Here is a 17,726-nt window from a genome sequence, read left to right on the forward strand (position 1 = left end):
GCTGTGTCCTTGTGGAGCGGTCTCGAGCCGGCGCTTCGAATCAAGATGATGAAACTTGTTGGCATCGCAGTTGGGTACTGTCTCCTCGGAAGTACTATCGTCTCTGCGTGATTGAAGGATGTAAGCATTCCATGTGTCGACTAGACATATATAAGTACAAGAATCAATCATAACGCGACAGCATCATATACCGCCACTCTCGGCTTGGAACCATGTGATAGCGCAGTCACAGTTCGAACTCGACCTGCGCGTCCCGAGCCAGTTCGGAAGTTCGGATGAATCGTCAGCACAGCATACTGAGAGCGACGAGGTCCAGGACGTACCTCCTTGACCTTCCGCGGAATCTCCTGGAGAGTCTTGCCGATGCGGCACATGTCGTCTGCAAGGCTGCGGCAGGAACTACACCATTGGCCAGCCTCGCATGCCGCCTCGACGAGTTCTCCGGTCGTTGCCACTACACGACCTGGCTGTTGCTCGAGCTCTTCGGACAGCCGTCCAAGATGCTTCTTGAGCCAAGGGTTTGACCGCGGGGCACACCAGCCGCCTCCGGAAACGGGTGAATATCTCTGATTATAGCCGTGCCCATGATATTGTGTAGGTGGCGCCGGTATGTAGACTTCTTCCGGGGAAGGAGTGCGGAAGCCATGATCACTGCGTGCCGAAACATCTCGCCTCACGAACGGTACATTTGGGTGCGAACGCAGATCGTTCGCAACATCCGAAAGGAGGCTTTTGGCGATAGCTCTGCAAGACACGTAGTGCATGAGAAGGCGATGGTAGGGTAGGCCAGGTGCGTGCTCCATCTCCCGAAGATATACTCCCTCGCATGCATTCTCGAGAGCGTAGTTCGCCGCTTCTTTGGCGCAATCGAGGAAACCAGCACTGGTAGCTAGCAAGAAAGCCAGTAACGGGCTAGCTTTTGCTACAGTGCTCCAGCGGTTGGTGACCAGGCGGCGAACACGATCCATGTAAAGCCTTTCGGATGCAGATAAGACCGTGACCAGGTGAGCTGGATCGGACGCAAGTTCGACTTCACCTGGGTAGCATAACTTGAGCAACGTCGAAAGAACGGCCCCCGGCACATCCACCTGGATCTTGGGAGACCCAGCGACATCCAGGGAGTCCTGCTGTGCGGCATCGGTAGCGTTGCGTACTGCATCGTCTACCTGTGCTTGCAGCACAGACGACGACATAGCGATGACGCTGCGGTGAACCAAGAACTCGACTTCATCGGACGACACGATGCAGAGATCAGGTAGGGGAACATCCGTGATAGCATTGTTGGTGGTTGCCACGTCATCGGGAAGCGGAGTCGCCACCTCCACAGAGGGCGGGGTAAGGAGCTTGAAAGAGAAGTCGACCTTGCCCCGCAGCCGATGGAACTCATGGAGGCGGAAGACATGGCCAGCACTGATGCCATCTAGGTCCTCCAGCCCCGGTATATCGAGCGTCTGGGACGACAGCGTGAGTTCAGCTGCACGCCGTGCAACGTCCTCCAAACCGGTGCGGCAGGCAATGGCCCAAACTTGTAGCGGGGCCCGGGTAGCATGAGCAATGAGTTCGTCACCCAACGTTGCTATCGGGAGCTCCATCTCGTACTTCAGCGCAGCACGGAGGATTGGTTCGATGTCCCGGAACGGTCGTGCCTTGGGCTTGACGATGGGGTAGCAAATACGCATCAAAGCATCGAGAACCCTGGCGCTCTCTGCGATGTCGATGACGGGGGGATTATGGTCACGAACAGCGCCATCGTCCAGACTGGGTTGAGGAAGAGACAGGAGCGTCTCGAAAACAGGGGATGCCTCGAGAAGGATCTGACTTTGGAGACGGAAGTCGAGCTTGTCGGAGGTGCGTAGAATGATATCTGCACTGGGCCTATTGAACGGGGACGAGACCTCCAGCATCTCCTCCTGCTCTGGTTGAGCCGGGAATGGGCTGGGGGGTATGCATATGCTTGACGTCGGTGACTCTAGATCCTCTGAAGGAGACCGTGTGGATATAGGTATGAAGCCAAGCATTAGGTGGATTGGAGTTGGTGGAACGAATGTGCCTGGATCTAGGGTGAGCATATCCAAGTTGCAGAAATGCAACTCGCTGGCACAAGTTCAAGTCCAAGTTCACGACTCGGATCTCCTCCGACCACATCCGACCGGAGTCAAAACTCACGTTCAAGCTCAACTCCGACTAAACGCCCGCCGCACGGGCGATTTCGGTACAAGTATACATCGTACAGTACAATACGTGGAACACCCTGCCCGGTCTCGCGAGGACATGGCTAAGCCACTCAATAGCCGTCCTCAATTCTGCGAGTGTAGTTTAGTTTCGCCCCCTCCCAAATAGGCAGCTGCCTAATGCGGTTTTGATATCAAAACGCACTGCGAGTATCGGCGTGCACTTATTCCGAGACATATGTCCGTATACTGGATCGTAATCTGAATTCAATTCACACAGGACTGTAAACACGCGGCTCGTCCAACGACGCTGAACTCAAGGTACCTGGTAGATTGCTGCTCTAACAAGTAGGAGAGCAGTATGGTTAACGCTTCTAGCTCGTCTTACCCATCTGAGAGCAGCAAAGCGGCGATGAGCTCAAGGGAAGGTGTCACTCCGGTAAGTGTCGGAGAGGTCGATGTTCGTAGTCCGCTCGTAAAACCCGAAAGTAGGGTCAGGAGCCAGCAGCGTCCGCTGGCATCGGCTGAAGTGCCATCACCGCGTGTCCTTCCTTTTTCGTATCCCCAAAACTAAAAACTAAACTATCAGAATTGAGGATGGCTAATGCATAAGTGCGATAGTCGCACGCAGAGCGGGGCAACAACGTACATAACATACAAGATTCGGGTATGCACTCATTGTGCTTGTGAAGGTACGGTCCACTGCAGAGTTACCTGTTATTATGAAATATGAGGAGGAAACGACGTTGTATAAAACCGAGGGGCTCACCTTCCTCTCCAGAGAGTCTATGGTATCCGCGACGCACCTGCTGAAGCTTATCAACAGGAACGTACCACGACGGTCAAAACAGGTGACGCAAGGATAGTTCGCCCTCTGTGCCCTCTCGGCCGACTCCACTACGGACAGGAGCAGCAGTTCATCCTGTACCATCTCGCTCCTCGGCCACCCTTCCTCACCGATGCGAGACATGTACTCGTCGTACCAGCACGGCATACGTGACAGCGGATTGAAGTTCGCCATCGAACAGCACTGCTGCAGTTGGGCGAGCATGTCTGAGTCGATCCAGCCATGAGTGCCGTTGAATATAGAACGGATTGCCGCTTTGCAGCGCCGCTGGTACTCCAACAGACGAAACAAGCAGCCTCCAGAGACCCCAATTGAATCCAGTTCGGAGACGGAGGACTGCATGATCTCAGTGTGGAGAGTACGCCTAGCAGCAGCGACGGCGATGTCACGCATGCCGAATCGACATGCTATCGCGTAGAGCACGACGGGGTCGTCTGAGGTGCTATCCCTACGCGAAGCCATCGCGTTGCGGAGGACCTGCGACGCTCTCTGCATATTGTACTTCTCTGCCGCGGCCAGCGCGACACTGATGTCGTGGAGGTCACCGACCTCGGGTTCGAGGACGGGATAGCAGAGGCGGAGAAGAATATCCATGATGCGGCTGGGTTCTGCGACACTGATAGTCGTGCGATCGGAAGCAAGAAGCCCCTTGGCAGTGGCGTAGAGGACAGGGGAAGAAAGCTGCAGGATCTTCTTGTGAACGCGGTATTCAACGCCATCCGAAGTCACCAGTGTAATTTCAGCCTCCGGATCATCGAAAGGGTGAAGCGCGACTCTCGGCTCGAGTGCTTTGTCTGTCGTGTCAAGCGCAATCGCATTCAACGTGGGGGTGGAGGTCACGGACGGTGCAGGGCCTCGGACACCTGAACGGTGCACGGTGAACATGAACTGGTCTCGTACTCGTCCTCGACGCTGGCAGTATGAGAGAAGCCGATGGTACGCGCCAATTGAAATTTCCTCCAGCTCCTCCACGTATCCCTCCTGAGCCTTCTGCTTGAGGACCTCCTGCGCAGCGGCACTGGCCTCCTCCTCGAGACTGAAGCAACACGCCACGGCGTACACCCTCAGGGGGTCGTCCCGCGCGAGACCAAGCAATCTCCGCTTCGTGATCTTGACCGCCTCCGCCATCTGGTACTTCATCGCAGCCTCAAGAGTCGAGCGCACCTCTTCAATCGTCTCCAGGGGCGGATCGTCCACGGGGTAGCAGAGTCGGAATATCCGATCCAGTACTTTGCTATGTTCAGATACATGGACTACAGGGAGCCCGTCAAAATCGTTGGCATCTTGAGAGCTGCCCGACTCGACACTTGAGGGCTGTGGAAGACTGAGCATGTCCTTGAAGAAGTCGGAGGCGAGGCATAGGATAACTTTGTGCAGCTTGAAGACAATATCATCCGAGGAGCATAGAGCAATGTCGGCCGTGTCTTGGTTGAAGGGATGTCCGGCTAATGACAGCATGGTGCTAGATGGTGGTGGTTGTAAACGAAGGGAGAGCGGTGGCGTGACGCGTCCTTCCTTGAGTCGAAGTTCGCGGCGCCTGTGTGCTACTCTCTACTCGACCACCAGCACACCTCTTCTCTCTACTCCTGCTATCCGCAACCAAGGCGTGCTGCTCGCCGCTACCCGTTTTGCTGCGCGACTCTCGGATCTTTCGTCCGAACGTCTGCTCAGTGACAATGTCGAACACGGAGGACAACCTGAGCGAGGCACTCCGCAAGACCCAGATTGGTGATCCCGTCCCCGAGTCCAATCCATGGCAAGACGCGACAGTTGTTACACCAACGAAACGCGAGCATGGAGAGCCCGATGTATCCCAGCTGGATGCCGAAGCGACGCAAGGATTCGCAGCAGCGCCTCCGTCGGACGGTGCGGATAGGGCGGCGGTGAAGGAGGAGGTCCTCCTTGAGTTTGATCCACTAGTGAGCGCAGAGGAGAAGGCAGCTCAGCAAGCATGGGCGGACTCCGAGGGTCATCTACCGCCACCTCCGCCGCCTGCGAAGGCACCGGCTACACCATCTCCGTCTACCCCCAATCGCCCTTCCACCCCCAACCGCCCTTCCACCCCCAACCGCCCTTCCACCCCCAACCGCCCTTCCACCCCCAACCGCCCTTCCACCCCCAACCGCCCTTCCACCCCCAACCGCCCTTCCACTCCCAATCGCCCGTCTTCGCCCGTACCCTCATTTCCTGCCCTTGCCGCTCTTGCACGGACCTTCGCCCTCCCTTTGACTCGTGGTCAGCGACCACGTTCTCTGGACTCTGCCGCGGCGGTCCCATCCCCGGCCACGATATCTTCCTTCGCGCAGCAGCAGTCCTCGCCTCAGTCCCCTACTCAGGATGATGCGCCGAGTACAAGCAATCAGCCAGTCGCTAGTGGGAGTGGGCGAAGTACACCGTCAGGGAAGGGAAAGGACTTGGAACCGCCTGCGTTCGACTTCCAGAAGTTCCTGGACCAGATGAAGCTGAAGGGTGCAGAGCCTGTAGCCAAGTACCTCCGATCGTACGTAGGCACGTCTTCATATCCGTGACAAAGTGCTGATCTCTATCAGATTTCTGAGCAACTTTGCCAAACGGACGTTTACGGTAAATGACCAGGTCAAGCTCATCAATGACTTCTTGAACGTGAGCGCGATCCTTGCTCGTCGTTGTATGAATTTGACATGTGCGCAGTTCATTTCAGTACGGATGCGTGAGTGCGACGTTTGGCGCAATGCATCAGACGCGGAGTTCGACAACGCGATGGAGGGGATGGAGAAGCTGGTCATGAACAGGCTGTACGACTTGTAAGTGTCCGTCTATCCTGGCGCGAGTGAGGACTCAGACATATTTAGCACCTTCACGCCGCAAGTTGCGCGCGTAGTACCACCACGCCCAGTTACGACAGACGACCTAGAGCGAGACCGCGTCCTCGCGCAACGTATCGCATTGTTTGGCTGGATAGAAGCGAAACACTTAGACGTCTCAGAAGGCGAGGGCAGCGAAGGATTCCTCATGTTTGCGCAGCAAGGTCAGTTAGTCTTAGATATTGGTGATGTTCGCGCTGACGTTCTATGCCGCAGAGCTGCTCAAGATCAATCACTATAAGGCGCCCCGCGACAAACTTATCTGCATATTGAACTGCTGCAAGGTCATCTTCGGTCCGCCTGTCGTTGCCTTGATTTTGAGTGTGTACTAACGCTCAGTTACAGGGCTAATACGACATCTACACAAGGACGAGAGTGCCGACACATTTGTGCCCATATTGATCTATGTTGTGATCAAGGCGAACCCCTCACACCTTCTGTCGAACGTCGAGTGGGTGCTGGCATCATGATGCGTCTGCTAGGTGTAGCGCTGAACTCGTGTGCAGATTCATCAACCGGTTCAGGAATCCAACCAAGCTCCAGAGCGAGGCTGGTTACTACCTGTCCAGTCTGGTGCGTGTTATCCATGTCGGATACCATTCCTTCTGCTGAGCCCTCTCAGATGGGTGCAGTGTCCTTCATCGAGACGATGGATCATACATCACTATCTAACATTACCCAGGAAGAGTTCGAGAGGTAAGGCGTACCATAAGCTGTTCGGATTGTAGATCGCTGACGTGCATTGTGCGGCAGGAATGTGGAGGAAGCAATCCAGTCGCTCCCAAGCACAGGGTCTCAGACCCCTGAGCGAGGGGTCGTATCTGGAACCTCAACCCCCCCTCTCCTCGCCAGCTCCTCATCATCACACATCGGCGAGGAGTCCGCGCAGCCACTCTCGCTGCCAACACCTTCTACATCTCTATCCGAAGACGCCCGGCGGCTTCTGCAGAAGACGGGAGACACTATCTCGAAGCCGTTGAACGCGATCAGCCGAATATTCAATGAGGTGCTCGACGGCGCGGAGGACACCCTGGCGTACCTTCCTGGTCCGTTCGCACCACTTGAGCTCGGACGGGAGCAACAGGAACAACAGCTGTACGAGCAGGATGGGCACTCAGCATATCCGCACACACCAGGGGGCCCCGCAACGAATGCACAGCAGGGCGCGTACCAACCCCCAATACAGACTCCCTACAAGCCCCGTATACGCCGGAACTCGCCTCAGCCCTCCATCCACTCGGCGTCGTCTGCGCAGTTCTCGAACCTCCCGCAGGTCGAAGACACCCCCACGCGATATCGGGCACAGAGTCTTGGGCCGTACACCAACCAGCCCCTCGCAATGGGTCCGTCGCAGACGCTGCAGCCGCCGCGGGTGCAGACACTCGCGCAGGGAGAGACTCCACACGTCTCGCGCACTCCTACGCCAAATCTCGACTTGGCGGGGCTTCAGGACGAGATCGACCGAGCGCACGAGAAGGCTGTTGTTGCGGCGCGAGAGACGTTGCGGCAGATCTTCCCGACGACGGATGCGGAGGTCGTAGATTGGGTCTTGGAGGCGAACCAAGGCGATCTAGGGAAGAGCATAGAGGCGCTGCTCGAGATGAGTAGTGGGACATAAGTTCATGAGGGAAGTCATGCAGGTCCGTTCAGATGTCACCATCGTACTCTGGTCAATGCATCCTCTGGACCTTGAGATGCCCGGTGGTGACCGGTGACCGCGGGAAACAAGACTAGCATACCGAGGGAAGAGGTAAACGTGGATTGGAAGTCCGATTATGGAGCCGCTTCTACTGACATGCAGTTAGCATGCCGCAACCACGAGGCGTCCGACGTATCTGCACTCGCACTTGCGACAACTCGTCTCAAGCCTCACTTGTGAGTGGTATATGGACCATTGTGCCAGTCCTCAACGAACCTGACTTGTATCTATGAACAACTGAAGCCGACGTATTGACAAAGCTCCCGGTTCTCTTCCTTAATCCACGATGGCAAGCAACTCGAACCCTTCTAATCGACCTCCTGAGCCTCGTACCGCCCCTTCTCCGTTCAATAAACCTACCACAGACATCATCCTCCGCACATCGGACCATGTCGACTTCTATGTCTACAGTCAGATCCTGATTGCTGCTTCGCCAGTATTCGAAGGGATGTTCGAGGTGCCCCAGCCGCCGGCGGGGCAGGAGGAGCTGAAGTACGGCCGTCCCATTGTCGAACTCGGCGAGGATAGCGGTGCCTTGGAGACACTCCTGCGTATCATCTATCCTATCAACAAGCCTGCAAAGCGTACGGTGAAGGAGGTCGAGCCTGCCCTCCGCGCAGCTATGAAGTTCGAGATGGAGCTTGCTGTCACGGTGCTCACCGCAGATCTCCAAGCAGCTGCCAGTACGCATCCGATGCAGGTGTGGGCGACGGCTTGTCGCCTTCAGTTGGAAAACATGGCCTACACTGCGGCGAGAGTTTTGGTACCGGTACTGAGCTCGGGCTCGTGGGGGATCGTGACATCGTCGGTGACGAGTCGACCACTGACATTTGAAGAGCTCGGCGACATGGAGGGCATCAGCGCTGGAGACTACTACCGCCTTGTCGAGTTTCACCGCTTGAACGGGAAGGTTGATCAAGGATACAAGTTCCTCAGTTCACACGCTAGTGAACTTCGATCTCTGGCCCAGGCTTTGTCTGCAGCATCCCCAATCCAAACCTCATTTGTCGCTCGTCCAACGGTGTTCAGTTTCCAGCGCATTCGGCCGTGCTCTCTGCAGCTTCTCACTCGCTTTCTGAGCAAGTGCAAAAACTGCACACGACAGCCGAAGGTGATTCATCTTCAACGTCAACATTACCGGCTCTCCAGTTCCAGGAGGACGACACCGTTGTAGCTGCTCTCCTCAGGATATGTTACCATGACATCGTCGATGACCTGCTGTCCGGCGAACCCCCACTCCTCTTGCGCATCCTCGCAGCAGTAGAACAGCATGGGCTCACGGAATCGCGCGCACGGTTCTTCTCTTGCTGGAAAGAAGTCGTCGGGGCCACTCCCCTCCGCGCCTATTGTGTGGCTATCGGGGCGGGACACTCCGATTGCGCAAGGGAAGCCGCCCGTCAGGTTGTCCACACTCGCCTCGAGGGCGCATACGTGGATGAGATGGAGAGCATCCCCGCATTGTCTTACCACCGTTTGTGGACGTACTACCGCTCATGCGAGCGACTTGCGACGGAACGGCTACAGGAGACTCTGGACGTTCTGAGCAGTCCTCTACGACCGGTCTCAACCCAGCCCGTGCCGCCACGACCTCAAGTTCGCACCGTCGTTTGGGGTGTCCCGGCTCGGAACCGCGGAACAGTTCAAGCACCGACCACTCCAGCTCGTCAGCCTGAGAAGACGTGGATACGTCGCCATATCCGTCAGATGCTGGACGACGCCCCAGCAGGGCCCCATGGGCCTTTCTCTCCGTTGCAGGAACTTGTCGTGAAAGCGACCCAGCAATTAGGTTCCCCAGACAAGTTCTGGTGCGATCAGTGTCAACCCCTCGCCGAAGACCTGATCAAAGTGGACGCTCACTTCAAAGACCTCGTTGCTGCGATGGACGCTGTGAGTCATCCCCCAGCTTCCTCACACCTTGGATTCGTTCGTTCACATTCGTTTTCGCAGGTCGAGCTTCAAATTTGATTGATGTCGCAGCAGTTTCCCGTGCCACCTGGTGAGAAGAGACTCCTCGCGAGCAACCTGCCATTTGTATCGTCTGGCTCCCGTTCTAGCTTCCCTGCTTGTCCCACCACTTCAAACCGACACTCCTGTTTCCCCACCGTCCGGCTTCTTGCAGCTGCAGCATGCGAAATCGACTCTGTTGTCGGGTGCTGCAGCGACCACGACCACGATTCATAAGGTGTAAGATGGTGCTCGGTCACATTCAGGCCCACTGCCCTCCCAACCACGCAGACCTCCCTCGCAGAACCAACCATCGCTCGCCATCACAACATGCCCACAGTGACTGCTCAGACTCCCTCCGCGCTAACCAATGCGCAGTCTCCCTTCAACCAGCCCTCTGCCGATATCACCCTCCGTACTTGCGACCACGTCGACTTCCACGTCCACAGCCAGATCCTCTCGCAAGCCTCCCCCGTCTTCGCGACCATGTTCCATCTCCCTCAGCCAAAGCTCCCCACTGCAGTCAAGATCCCGACTCGGCCCGTCGTTGACGTGACCGAGGACGGCACGACGCTCGACGCGCTCCTCCGCCTCTGTTACCCGATAAAGAGCCCGACGCTGGGGTCCGCGGAGGCGATCGAGCCCGTGCTCAAGGCGGTGCTCAAGTACGACATGGAGTGGGTGGCGGAAGGCCTCACCCGGAGCCTGCTGGAGCTTGTCCCGAGCAGTCCGTTGCGCCTCTGGGCGATAGGGTGCCGGATGAAGCTTGAGGAGGTTGCCCAACGCGGGGCTGAGGCGATGTTTAAGTCCCTGCCCGAGGGCGAGCGCGGGGAGTTGCGAACATTGCCTGGCATCTCTCAGCCATCCGCCGATCTCGAAGGCGTATCGGTCGGGGACCACTTTCGCTGCTTGTCCTACATCAACAGGCGGCGGGCAGGACAAGAACCGCTATCCCCTCTCTTGACGTACTCTGAATCCCTGCGACAAAGAAGCTTGAGAAGGGTACCTGAACAACAAGCAGCGGCCGCTCTCATGGCTGAGTTACCCTTCCAAAACTTCCCTCCTCTGGACCCGGCGAGCGACGTGCCTCACCCTGATATCATCTGCATGAGCTCTGAGGGGGATGGTTTACGCGCTCACCGATGCATCCTTTCGTTTCACTCACCGGTCCTTCGCAAGCGTATTCTGGCTCTCCAAGTTGCATCCTCGGAGCCAAGCACGCTGCTCACCTTGAAGACCACACAACGGTTAGAAACGCTGCACTACCTGCTCGATCTGTGTTACATGAACGAAGACCACCTTCCGTACGACATCTACACTCTGACTAAAATCCTCCAAGCCGCGCGGTCCTACCAGATGAAGCATATCATCCGGATCGTCGAGTCCCGCTGGTATGTAGCGGCAAAGGAGAACCCATATGATGCCTATGTTTTCGCGGATGATGCGGACGTGCACAAGTATGCGAGGACGGCGGCGAGACTCGCTGTGGATACTGTCGACAGCCCGCATAATATGTACGCTATATACTTCAACACCCTGCCAGCACGCACTTGTCACCGGCTCCTTGTATACCATGACGCGTGCCGGAACGCCATCCGTGAGGAGTTCCGGAGTGCGAAGGATAGATGGGAGAAGATGGCCACCGACATTGTCAAACATCCCTTCATGGGGCCGTCATCCGCCTTGCGTATCTCGGACTACCTTGTCGAGCTGGAGGCCAACTTCAAGGACAAACCAGCGGTTTACCTCCAGTGCATGAGGGAAGTCTTTGGACCCTCCCCCAAGTCTAGCACCAGTACTGCTCCGTGGGGCCATGGGATCAGGAAGGTACCGCACGAGCTGTGCGAGTTCGCGCGCACGTTGCCCCAGAAGATTGAGGACATTGTCGACCGAGTGAGTTCGCATTTCATGCGCATATGCATAGTCGGTGTTTACTCACCGACAGAGGTACTCCAGGTAGAGTGGAAGTTTTGATAACAAACGAAGTGATCTGATGCAAGGTCTAGAGATGAGATGTCGCAGTAAGCCTGATACCCATTCGTTCGGGATCACTACACTAACTGACTATGCACGAATAATAGGACAGAGGATATAGAGATACAGGATCACGCCCCTTCAAGCAAGGCTCAGTTTGTTTCACATGTGTATTACGAGTTTGGTATACATCTTGTGCCGCATTCACAGTCTAGAAGAGCAGTCGAGCCTATGATAGGTTCAGAGCCTCGCGAGATAGAGGTGGTCACGGTCGCGGTCGTGGGGGTGGTGACCTCTCTTCTGCCGCCGACGGTGCGTCTCTTCCTCCTCCGTGCCTGCTGACTAAGCGGCTCCCTCGTCCCCTCCGAATCCCGATGGTTCAGGCTCTGGTCAGGCTCGCTCTCTCCTCCTGTCCTCTATTCTGCTTCTGTTGCTAACCCCCGGCAGCAGGAGTCGATGCCATCTTCAAGCTTCAACCTCAAACCCGATGAAAATGTGAGCCGCCACAGCGTCTCTTGTTCCTATGGCTCATGTTTAATCCGGTATCCTGGAAGGCTCGTCGGCACCAGGCGTTGAGGTGGAAGAAGGCCCGTCGATCGTACAGTGCCACCCCAGGGGAAGGCTTCGCGTTCGGGCCGGTATTCAGATCTTTTCCGATTGTGGATGATCTGCTAACGTGTGCTTCGTGCAGCTGCAGCACACGAAGTCAACACTTCGGATGCTGCGGTAAGCGCGGCCTCAGAAATAGGGCGAAAGGCGCTTTCAATTCGCTCACCAGGCCACCATTCCTCCCCAGATCGCATACCTTCCTCGCAGCAGCGCGTACCACATCGCAGCATCGCAGCATGTCCCCGCCTCCGATCGACGCGCAACCTCCCTTCAACCAGTCCTCCGCGGACATCACTCTCCGCACCTCCGACCACGTCGACTTCCACGTCCACAGCGTGATCCTCTCGCAGGCATCGACCTTCTTCGCGACCATGTTCCAGCTCCCGCAGCCCAAACTTCCCTCCCCATCCGACACTCCGAACCGCTCCGTCGTCGACGTCGCCGAGGACAGCGTGACGCTGGACACGCTCCTCCGCCTCTGCTACCCCGTCAAGAGCCCGGTGCTGGGGTCCGCAGAGGCCATCGAGCCCGTGCTCAAGGCGGCGCTCAAGTACGACATGGAGTGGCCGACGGAGGTCTTCACGGAGCGTCTCCTCGCCCTCCTTCCGGGCACCAACGACCCGTTGCGTTTCTGGGCGATCGGGTGCCGCTTGGGGCTCGAGGACGTCGCCCGGCGCGGGGTCGAGGCCCTGCTCCGATCCCTTCCAGAGAGCGACCCTACGATACTGCGTGTGCTGCCTGGTATCTCTCGAGCATGCGCCGAGCTAGAGGGTGTAACAGCCGGGGATTATTGGCGCTGCTTGTCGTATATCAACCGGCGGCGGGCAGGAGAGGAGCCATTCTGTCCCCTCTTGCAGTTCTCTGACGCCATGCTAGACGACTTATTCGCACGACCTGGACCGAAGAATATATTATCAATGCTGGAGTTGCCCTTCTTCGAAATCCCTGACCTTGATCCCGGGAGTCAGCTGCCTAACCCTGACATCGTATGCACGACCTCCGAGGGAGATGCCCTGCGAGTTCACCAGACTATTTTGTCGTTGTATTCGCCCGTCTTTCGGGAGCGTATCCTGGCCCTCAAAGCGGCAACGCATAGCAACCCGGACACCGTCCTTACCCTGGACACTGATCTATCGCCACGTACACTATACTACGTGCTTCAGATCTGTTACGAGGGCGAAGACTGCCTCCCTTCTGACCCCACTACCCTCAGCGACATCTATCGCGCGGCGAAGGTCTACCAGATGAAGCGGGTTATTCAAGCCGTCGAACCACGCTGGCGCTCTGCAATGAAGGTGGACCCATGGTCAGGCTACTTCATCGCGGAAGGAGCAGGATTGTCCGGGTTCACACAGATGGCGGCAAGGTTTGTGGTCGATGATACCGCCCGCCTGCAGGATTGGTACGGTTTCCGGATGAATAGCACCACGGCACGCGGTTACCACCGTCTCCTCACATACCACGCATCGTGCCGAATCGCCGTCCGAGAGGAGTTGCGGAGGGCCAAGGAGAGGTGGGAGAAGACGGTTGTCGAAAGGAACCCTGAGGACGTCAGGCATTCCACGTGGGTAACGCACTACATCGACAAGTTGGAAGAAACACTGCAGAAGGAGCCTGCGATCTACCACGACTGCTTGGACCACATCTTCAGACATTCCACCGTCAATCCATTCACTTCACCCGGGTGTCGCAGGGACGCGAAGCGGATGCGCGAGCTGTACGAGTTCATGCGCATGCTGCCTCAGAAGATCGAGGCTGCTATCGACCAGGTGAGTCCGCACCCGCACTTTCATGCGCATAAGGTCGCCGTTTGCTGACCGGCAGAACTACTCCAGGTGGAGTGGAAGTTTTGACAACGAGCGACGTGAGCGCAAGCCAGTCTACAGAGGAGAGATCGCAGTAAGGCCCACGCTCACGCATTAAAACCAACCATCCCTCACTGTTGAAATTCAGGACCGTCGTCGCATGCCGTGGGATATTTGGGCTGTTGGGCGGAGGTTGCGCTGTCACTCAAGCAGCCATCGGAGTGAAGAGTACTGTCATGATACCTGTACGCATAGGCTCAGCAATGTAAACATATGTGATCACGCACCATGGGTCCCGTACACACCCTAGCTGCATTCACGACGACAGGTGTACCGCGGTGCGAGCGCCACACCTACTCGTATCAAGGCAATCGGGAGGCGATCTGGGCTTGCGGGCTCTTCGTACCCCCAAGGGCAAGTCCTTAAAGGTCAAGGATGCCGTGGCTAAGAGCCGCCGTGATAGCGTTGTGTGTCCGCGTGAGAACAAGAAACTTCTCCGGGACTAGGAGGGCGCGCAAGCGGGAGCGTCGAGGAGCCAGAACCTCGTCCGGCGGATTCTTAGCTCTGCATGCTGTACGGAGAGGAATGTGATCTGTCCGTGGAAGAGACGGGAGGAACGCACTTCGGAGAATCTGCTCAGAAAGTGCCTTCGGTCAGAAGACCGTGCATAAGTGGGATAAGTACGCGAGTTGAATTGAACTTAGCCAGAGCATCCGTGCGCGCCCCGAGGGCGACGGAATGTCTGGACACAGCAAACGTCCGACTCCGAGCACGGATGATGATGGTGTGGTCAACCTGTGCGCTAGTCAGACAGGAGCAACTATAGCTGGACCTAATGGTACCACAGGGTTCCACGCCCAAGAGATGGCTGCTCGTGCCTGCCATGAGTGCGAGCTTGATCTTGATGATTTGGGCATGGTGTGATGTGCAAGGCTTGTGGTGGACGCCATGTCGTAAAAGAGCTCGGCTCCGGAGTGGATAAGCGTACCTGCTGCATCCAGAGAGTCTTCCGTACGGTCTTGCAGATAAGCAGGACGTACAAGATCCCAGACAGGGACTGCGTGGAGTAGCACGACTGGAGGCTATACGGCATTTGGACGCAGGCGTGTCTCGTGGCCTGCATGACAATTGTCTCGAGGCGGTCTGATATCCCGCGCTGTCTGCAGAAAATGCCAGGAGATGACAAGATTCCGGAGACAGACTGTGCTGGCGAGGGGCGACACAAGCCAAGGTCGAGGACGAGGTCGTCCGATGGGCCACAGGCGCCCGGGCGCTAGACGGCGCGGACCAATGGGAAGCGCGGATTTGGGCGCTAGGAGGAGGGCAAGAGTTGGCGAGGACGGTGGTACGACGCGTGCGCAATCAAAATAATACCCGAACCTCGTCTCATCCCCATTTTTTCCTATATAATACCTTCGCATCCTCGCTTGTCGATAATCCGCTCCTTCCTCTCTCTCAGTTCCTCTACGTCCTCCACCAAAACCGCATCTTCACCCCTCCACGCACATACCGACCATGACCGTCCCCCTGAACGCATCCACCAGCCAGGACGTCGAGGCTCCCCAGCGCCCCAAGGACGTTGGTATCCTCGCCATGGAGATGTACTTCCCTCAACGTGTACGTGTCTTCACGCGCAGAATCACTCTAGAATTGTCTCCTGACCTTCGGGCCTCCAGTGCATCTCGGAGGAGGAGCTTGAGGTGTTCGACAACGTCCCCAAGGGCAAGTACACCATTGGTCTCGGCCAGAAGTTCATGGCCTGCTGCGATGACCGCGAGGACATCAACTCTTTTGCACTCACCGGTATGTCGTATCCTTTCTATGCGTTCTCCCCATCCCCCTCACCTCGACCTTTCGTCCCAGCCGTGACGAGCCTTATCGAAAAGTACAACATCGACCCCAAGTCCATTGGCCGCATTGATGTCGGCACTGAGACCATCATCGACAAGTCAAAATCGACCAAGACCCACCTCATGGACTACTTCGCCGAGGCGGGCAACACCGATATTGAGGGTGTCGACTCCAAGAACGCGTGCTACGGATCCACCGCCGCGCTCTTCAACGCCGTCAACTGGATTGAGTCTTCGTCCTGGGACGGCCGGAACGCGATTGTCGTGGGCGGCGACATCGCTATCTACGCGGAGGGCAGCGGGCGTCCTACAGGTGGTGCTGGTGCCTTTGCGATGCTCATCGGACCCAACGCACCACTTGCTGTTGAGCGTGAGTGTTTCCCCTTTCCCTTTAATCTTCCGAAGGCCGGGTACGGTGGTGGAAGTTTGAGCGCAGGAGATAACGCATCAACACGACGGCGTGCAGATTGCTTTAGTGCGCCGGGAATAAGGGTCTTCCCTGCGTTCCCTTGCACGGTTTCCGCGCTTCCATATATGATACTACCTTCCCACTCTGTGTATCTCGAGACTGACAATTAGCCTTGCAGCGGTCCACGGTTCGCACATGGCGAATACGTACGACTTCTACAAGCCCAAGCTCGACTCGGAGTACCCCGAGGTCGACGGCCCGGTCTCGATCACGGCCTACATCTCCGCCATCGACGCGTCCTACACCGCGTTCCGCAACAAGCACACCAAGGCCAAGAAGGCGGCAGGCCACTCCAGCCCCGCGTTCTCGCTCGCCGACGTCGACTACCCCGTCTTCCACTCGCCGTACGGCAAGATGGTGCAGAAGGCGCACGCGCGGCTCGTGTACAACGACTTCCTCGCGAACCCGGACGCGCCGCGCTTCGCGAACGTGCCCGAGCGCGAGGCGTGGCTCGCGCAGCCGTACAAGGCGTCGCTCACGGACAAGAACCTCGAGAAGACGTTCATGGCCTTCGCCAAGGCCGATTTTGAGAACACGGTCGAGAAGGGCATGCGCTGCGCACGCCGCTGCGGGAACATGTACACCGCGTCGCTCTACGGCGGCCTCGCGTCCCTGCTCTCGAGCGTCGAGCCCGCGGAGATCCGCGGCAAGCGCATCAGCATGTTCGCGTTCGGCTCTGGGCTCGCGAGCTCGTTCTTCACCATCAAGGTCAAGGGCGACACGACCGAGATCAAGGACAAGCTTGACCTCATCCGCCGGCTGGAGAGCATGAAGGTCGTCCCGTGCCAGGACTACGTCGACGCGCTCCAGGTAAGCCCCTCCTTTCAGCCTTACTCTTTGTTGCCGTCCGCTCACGGCGCGTGTCTGTAGCTCCGCCACAAGAACCACAACGCGGTGTCGTACGTGCCCGAGGGCGCGCTCGAGAACATCTGGCCCGGCGGCTGGTACCTCGAGAGCATCGACAGCAAGTACCGCCGCAAGTATGCGCGCCGGCCGCACGCGTAGACTGCCTGCTGTCGCTTTCGTCGTCTGCTCGCTGCTCCGCTGCTGCTGTCGCATCGCATATACTCCCGCATCTTCCTTCTATTGCTTGCTGCTTGCTGCTCACGTCCGACGCATATACACCTAATCGCATACCATTACTTACGAGGTAGTCGCCGCGCGGGGCGGGGACGGGACTTGGGACTGGGACTGGGACGGGCGAGTGGAGAGTTGCCGGGTTGGTTGGTTTAGAGGTCCGTTTCACGCGTTATGACGTGCATGTATGATTATTTCACGATACAATCCTAGACGAGTCGGGAAACACGCTACTACATATCAACGACTTTTCGTGGGTCTCTCGATACACTGACTGGTTGCTTGATCAGGAGGCAATTTCGAGTGTTACCTGCAGCACGCCTTGATTAGACCATACTCCACGGCCCGACTGTAAGGGAATTCTACTCACTTTAGCTATAACGTCGTCAAGGGAACTTTGAAGCGTGGCTCCCGTGTCCAACATGGTATTCAGGAGGT

General features: G+C 57.2%; 7 protein-coding genes across 7 annotated transcripts; 5 read left to right on the forward strand and 2 right to left on the reverse strand.

The window, feature by feature from the left end:
- Positions 1-30: 30 nt before the first annotated feature.
- On the reverse strand, positions 31-2,104 carry L226DRAFT_510726 (uncharacterized protein). The gene is made up of 2 exons (XM_067678270.1): positions 324-2,104; positions 31-244 (listed from the first exon to the last, which is right to left on the reverse strand). Exons 1-2 carry the CDS (start codon positions 2,067-2,069, stop codon positions 227-229), a joined length of 1,764 nt encoding a protein of 587 aa, XP_067533884.1. The 5' UTR covers positions 2,070-2,104; the 3' UTR covers positions 31-226.
- Positions 2,105-2,764: 660 nt separating this feature from the next.
- On the reverse strand, positions 2,765-4,506 carry L226DRAFT_489116 (uncharacterized protein). Its single transcript, XM_067677259.1, has 2 exons — positions 2,941-4,506; positions 2,765-2,885 (listed from the first exon to the last, which is right to left on the reverse strand). The coding sequence occupies exons 1-2, from the start codon at positions 4,474-4,476 to the stop codon at positions 2,847-2,849; spliced, it is 1,575 nt and encodes a 524-aa protein (XP_067533885.1). The 5' UTR covers positions 4,477-4,506; the 3' UTR covers positions 2,765-2,846.
- Positions 4,507-4,571: 65 nt separating this feature from the next.
- On the forward strand, positions 4,572-7,686 carry L226DRAFT_536430 (uncharacterized protein). The gene is given in 10 exon segments (XM_067681115.1): positions 4,572-5,152; positions 5,171-5,518; positions 5,568-5,640; positions 5,689-5,801; positions 5,850-6,025; positions 6,078-6,155; positions 6,207-6,312; positions 6,368-6,434; positions 6,484-6,557; positions 6,615-7,686. The coding sequence occupies 10 exon segments, from the start codon at positions 4,695-4,697 to the stop codon at positions 7,477-7,479; spliced, it is 2,358 nt and encodes a 785-aa protein (XP_067533886.1). The 5' UTR covers positions 4,572-4,694; the 3' UTR covers positions 7,480-7,686.
- Positions 7,687-7,846: 160 nt separating this feature from the next.
- L226DRAFT_572389 (uncharacterized protein) lies at positions 7,847-9,525 on the forward strand (the record flags this gene model as incomplete). Its single annotated transcript, XM_067684670.1, has 3 exons — positions 7,847-8,588; positions 8,645-9,447; positions 9,508-9,525. 3 exons carry the CDS (start codon positions 7,847-7,849, stop codon positions 9,523-9,525), a joined length of 1,563 nt encoding a protein of 520 aa, XP_067533887.1.
- A 309-nt stretch (positions 9,526-9,834) lies between these two features.
- L226DRAFT_572390 (uncharacterized protein) lies at positions 9,835-12,208 on the forward strand (the record flags this gene model as incomplete). The annotated part of the gene is made up of 4 exons (XM_067684671.1): positions 9,835-11,397; positions 11,929-11,973; positions 12,033-12,116; positions 12,170-12,208. The coding sequence occupies 4 exons, from the start codon at positions 9,835-9,837 to the stop codon at positions 12,206-12,208; spliced, it is 1,731 nt and encodes a 576-aa protein (XP_067533888.1).
- L226DRAFT_536432 (uncharacterized protein) lies at positions 11,852-14,182 on the forward strand. The gene is made up of 4 exons (XM_067681116.1): positions 11,852-11,973; positions 12,033-12,112; positions 12,170-13,856; positions 13,923-14,182. Exons 3-4 carry the CDS (start codon positions 12,324-12,326, stop codon positions 13,938-13,940), a joined length of 1,551 nt encoding a protein of 516 aa, XP_067533889.1. The 5' UTR covers positions 11,852-11,973; positions 12,033-12,112; positions 12,170-12,323; the 3' UTR covers positions 13,941-14,182.
- Positions 14,183-15,369: 1,187 nt separating this feature from the next.
- L226DRAFT_536434 (hydroxymethylglutaryl-CoA synthase) lies at positions 15,370-17,697 on the forward strand. The gene is made up of 5 exons (XM_067681117.1): positions 15,370-15,509; positions 15,569-15,695; positions 15,756-16,112; positions 16,330-17,021; positions 17,082-17,697. Exons 1-5 carry the CDS (start codon positions 15,408-15,410, stop codon positions 17,214-17,216), a joined length of 1,413 nt encoding a protein of 470 aa, XP_067533890.1. The 5' UTR covers positions 15,370-15,407; the 3' UTR covers positions 17,217-17,697.
- The last annotated feature ends 29 nt before the right edge of the window (positions 17,698-17,726 follow it).

Source organism: Lentinus tigrinus (genome assembly GCF_003813185.1).
Source record: "Lentinus tigrinus ALCF2SS1-7 unplaced genomic scaffold L226scaffold_18, whole genome shotgun sequence".
Taxonomy (NCBI): domain Eukaryota; kingdom Fungi; phylum Basidiomycota; class Agaricomycetes; order Polyporales; family Polyporaceae; genus Lentinus; species Lentinus tigrinus.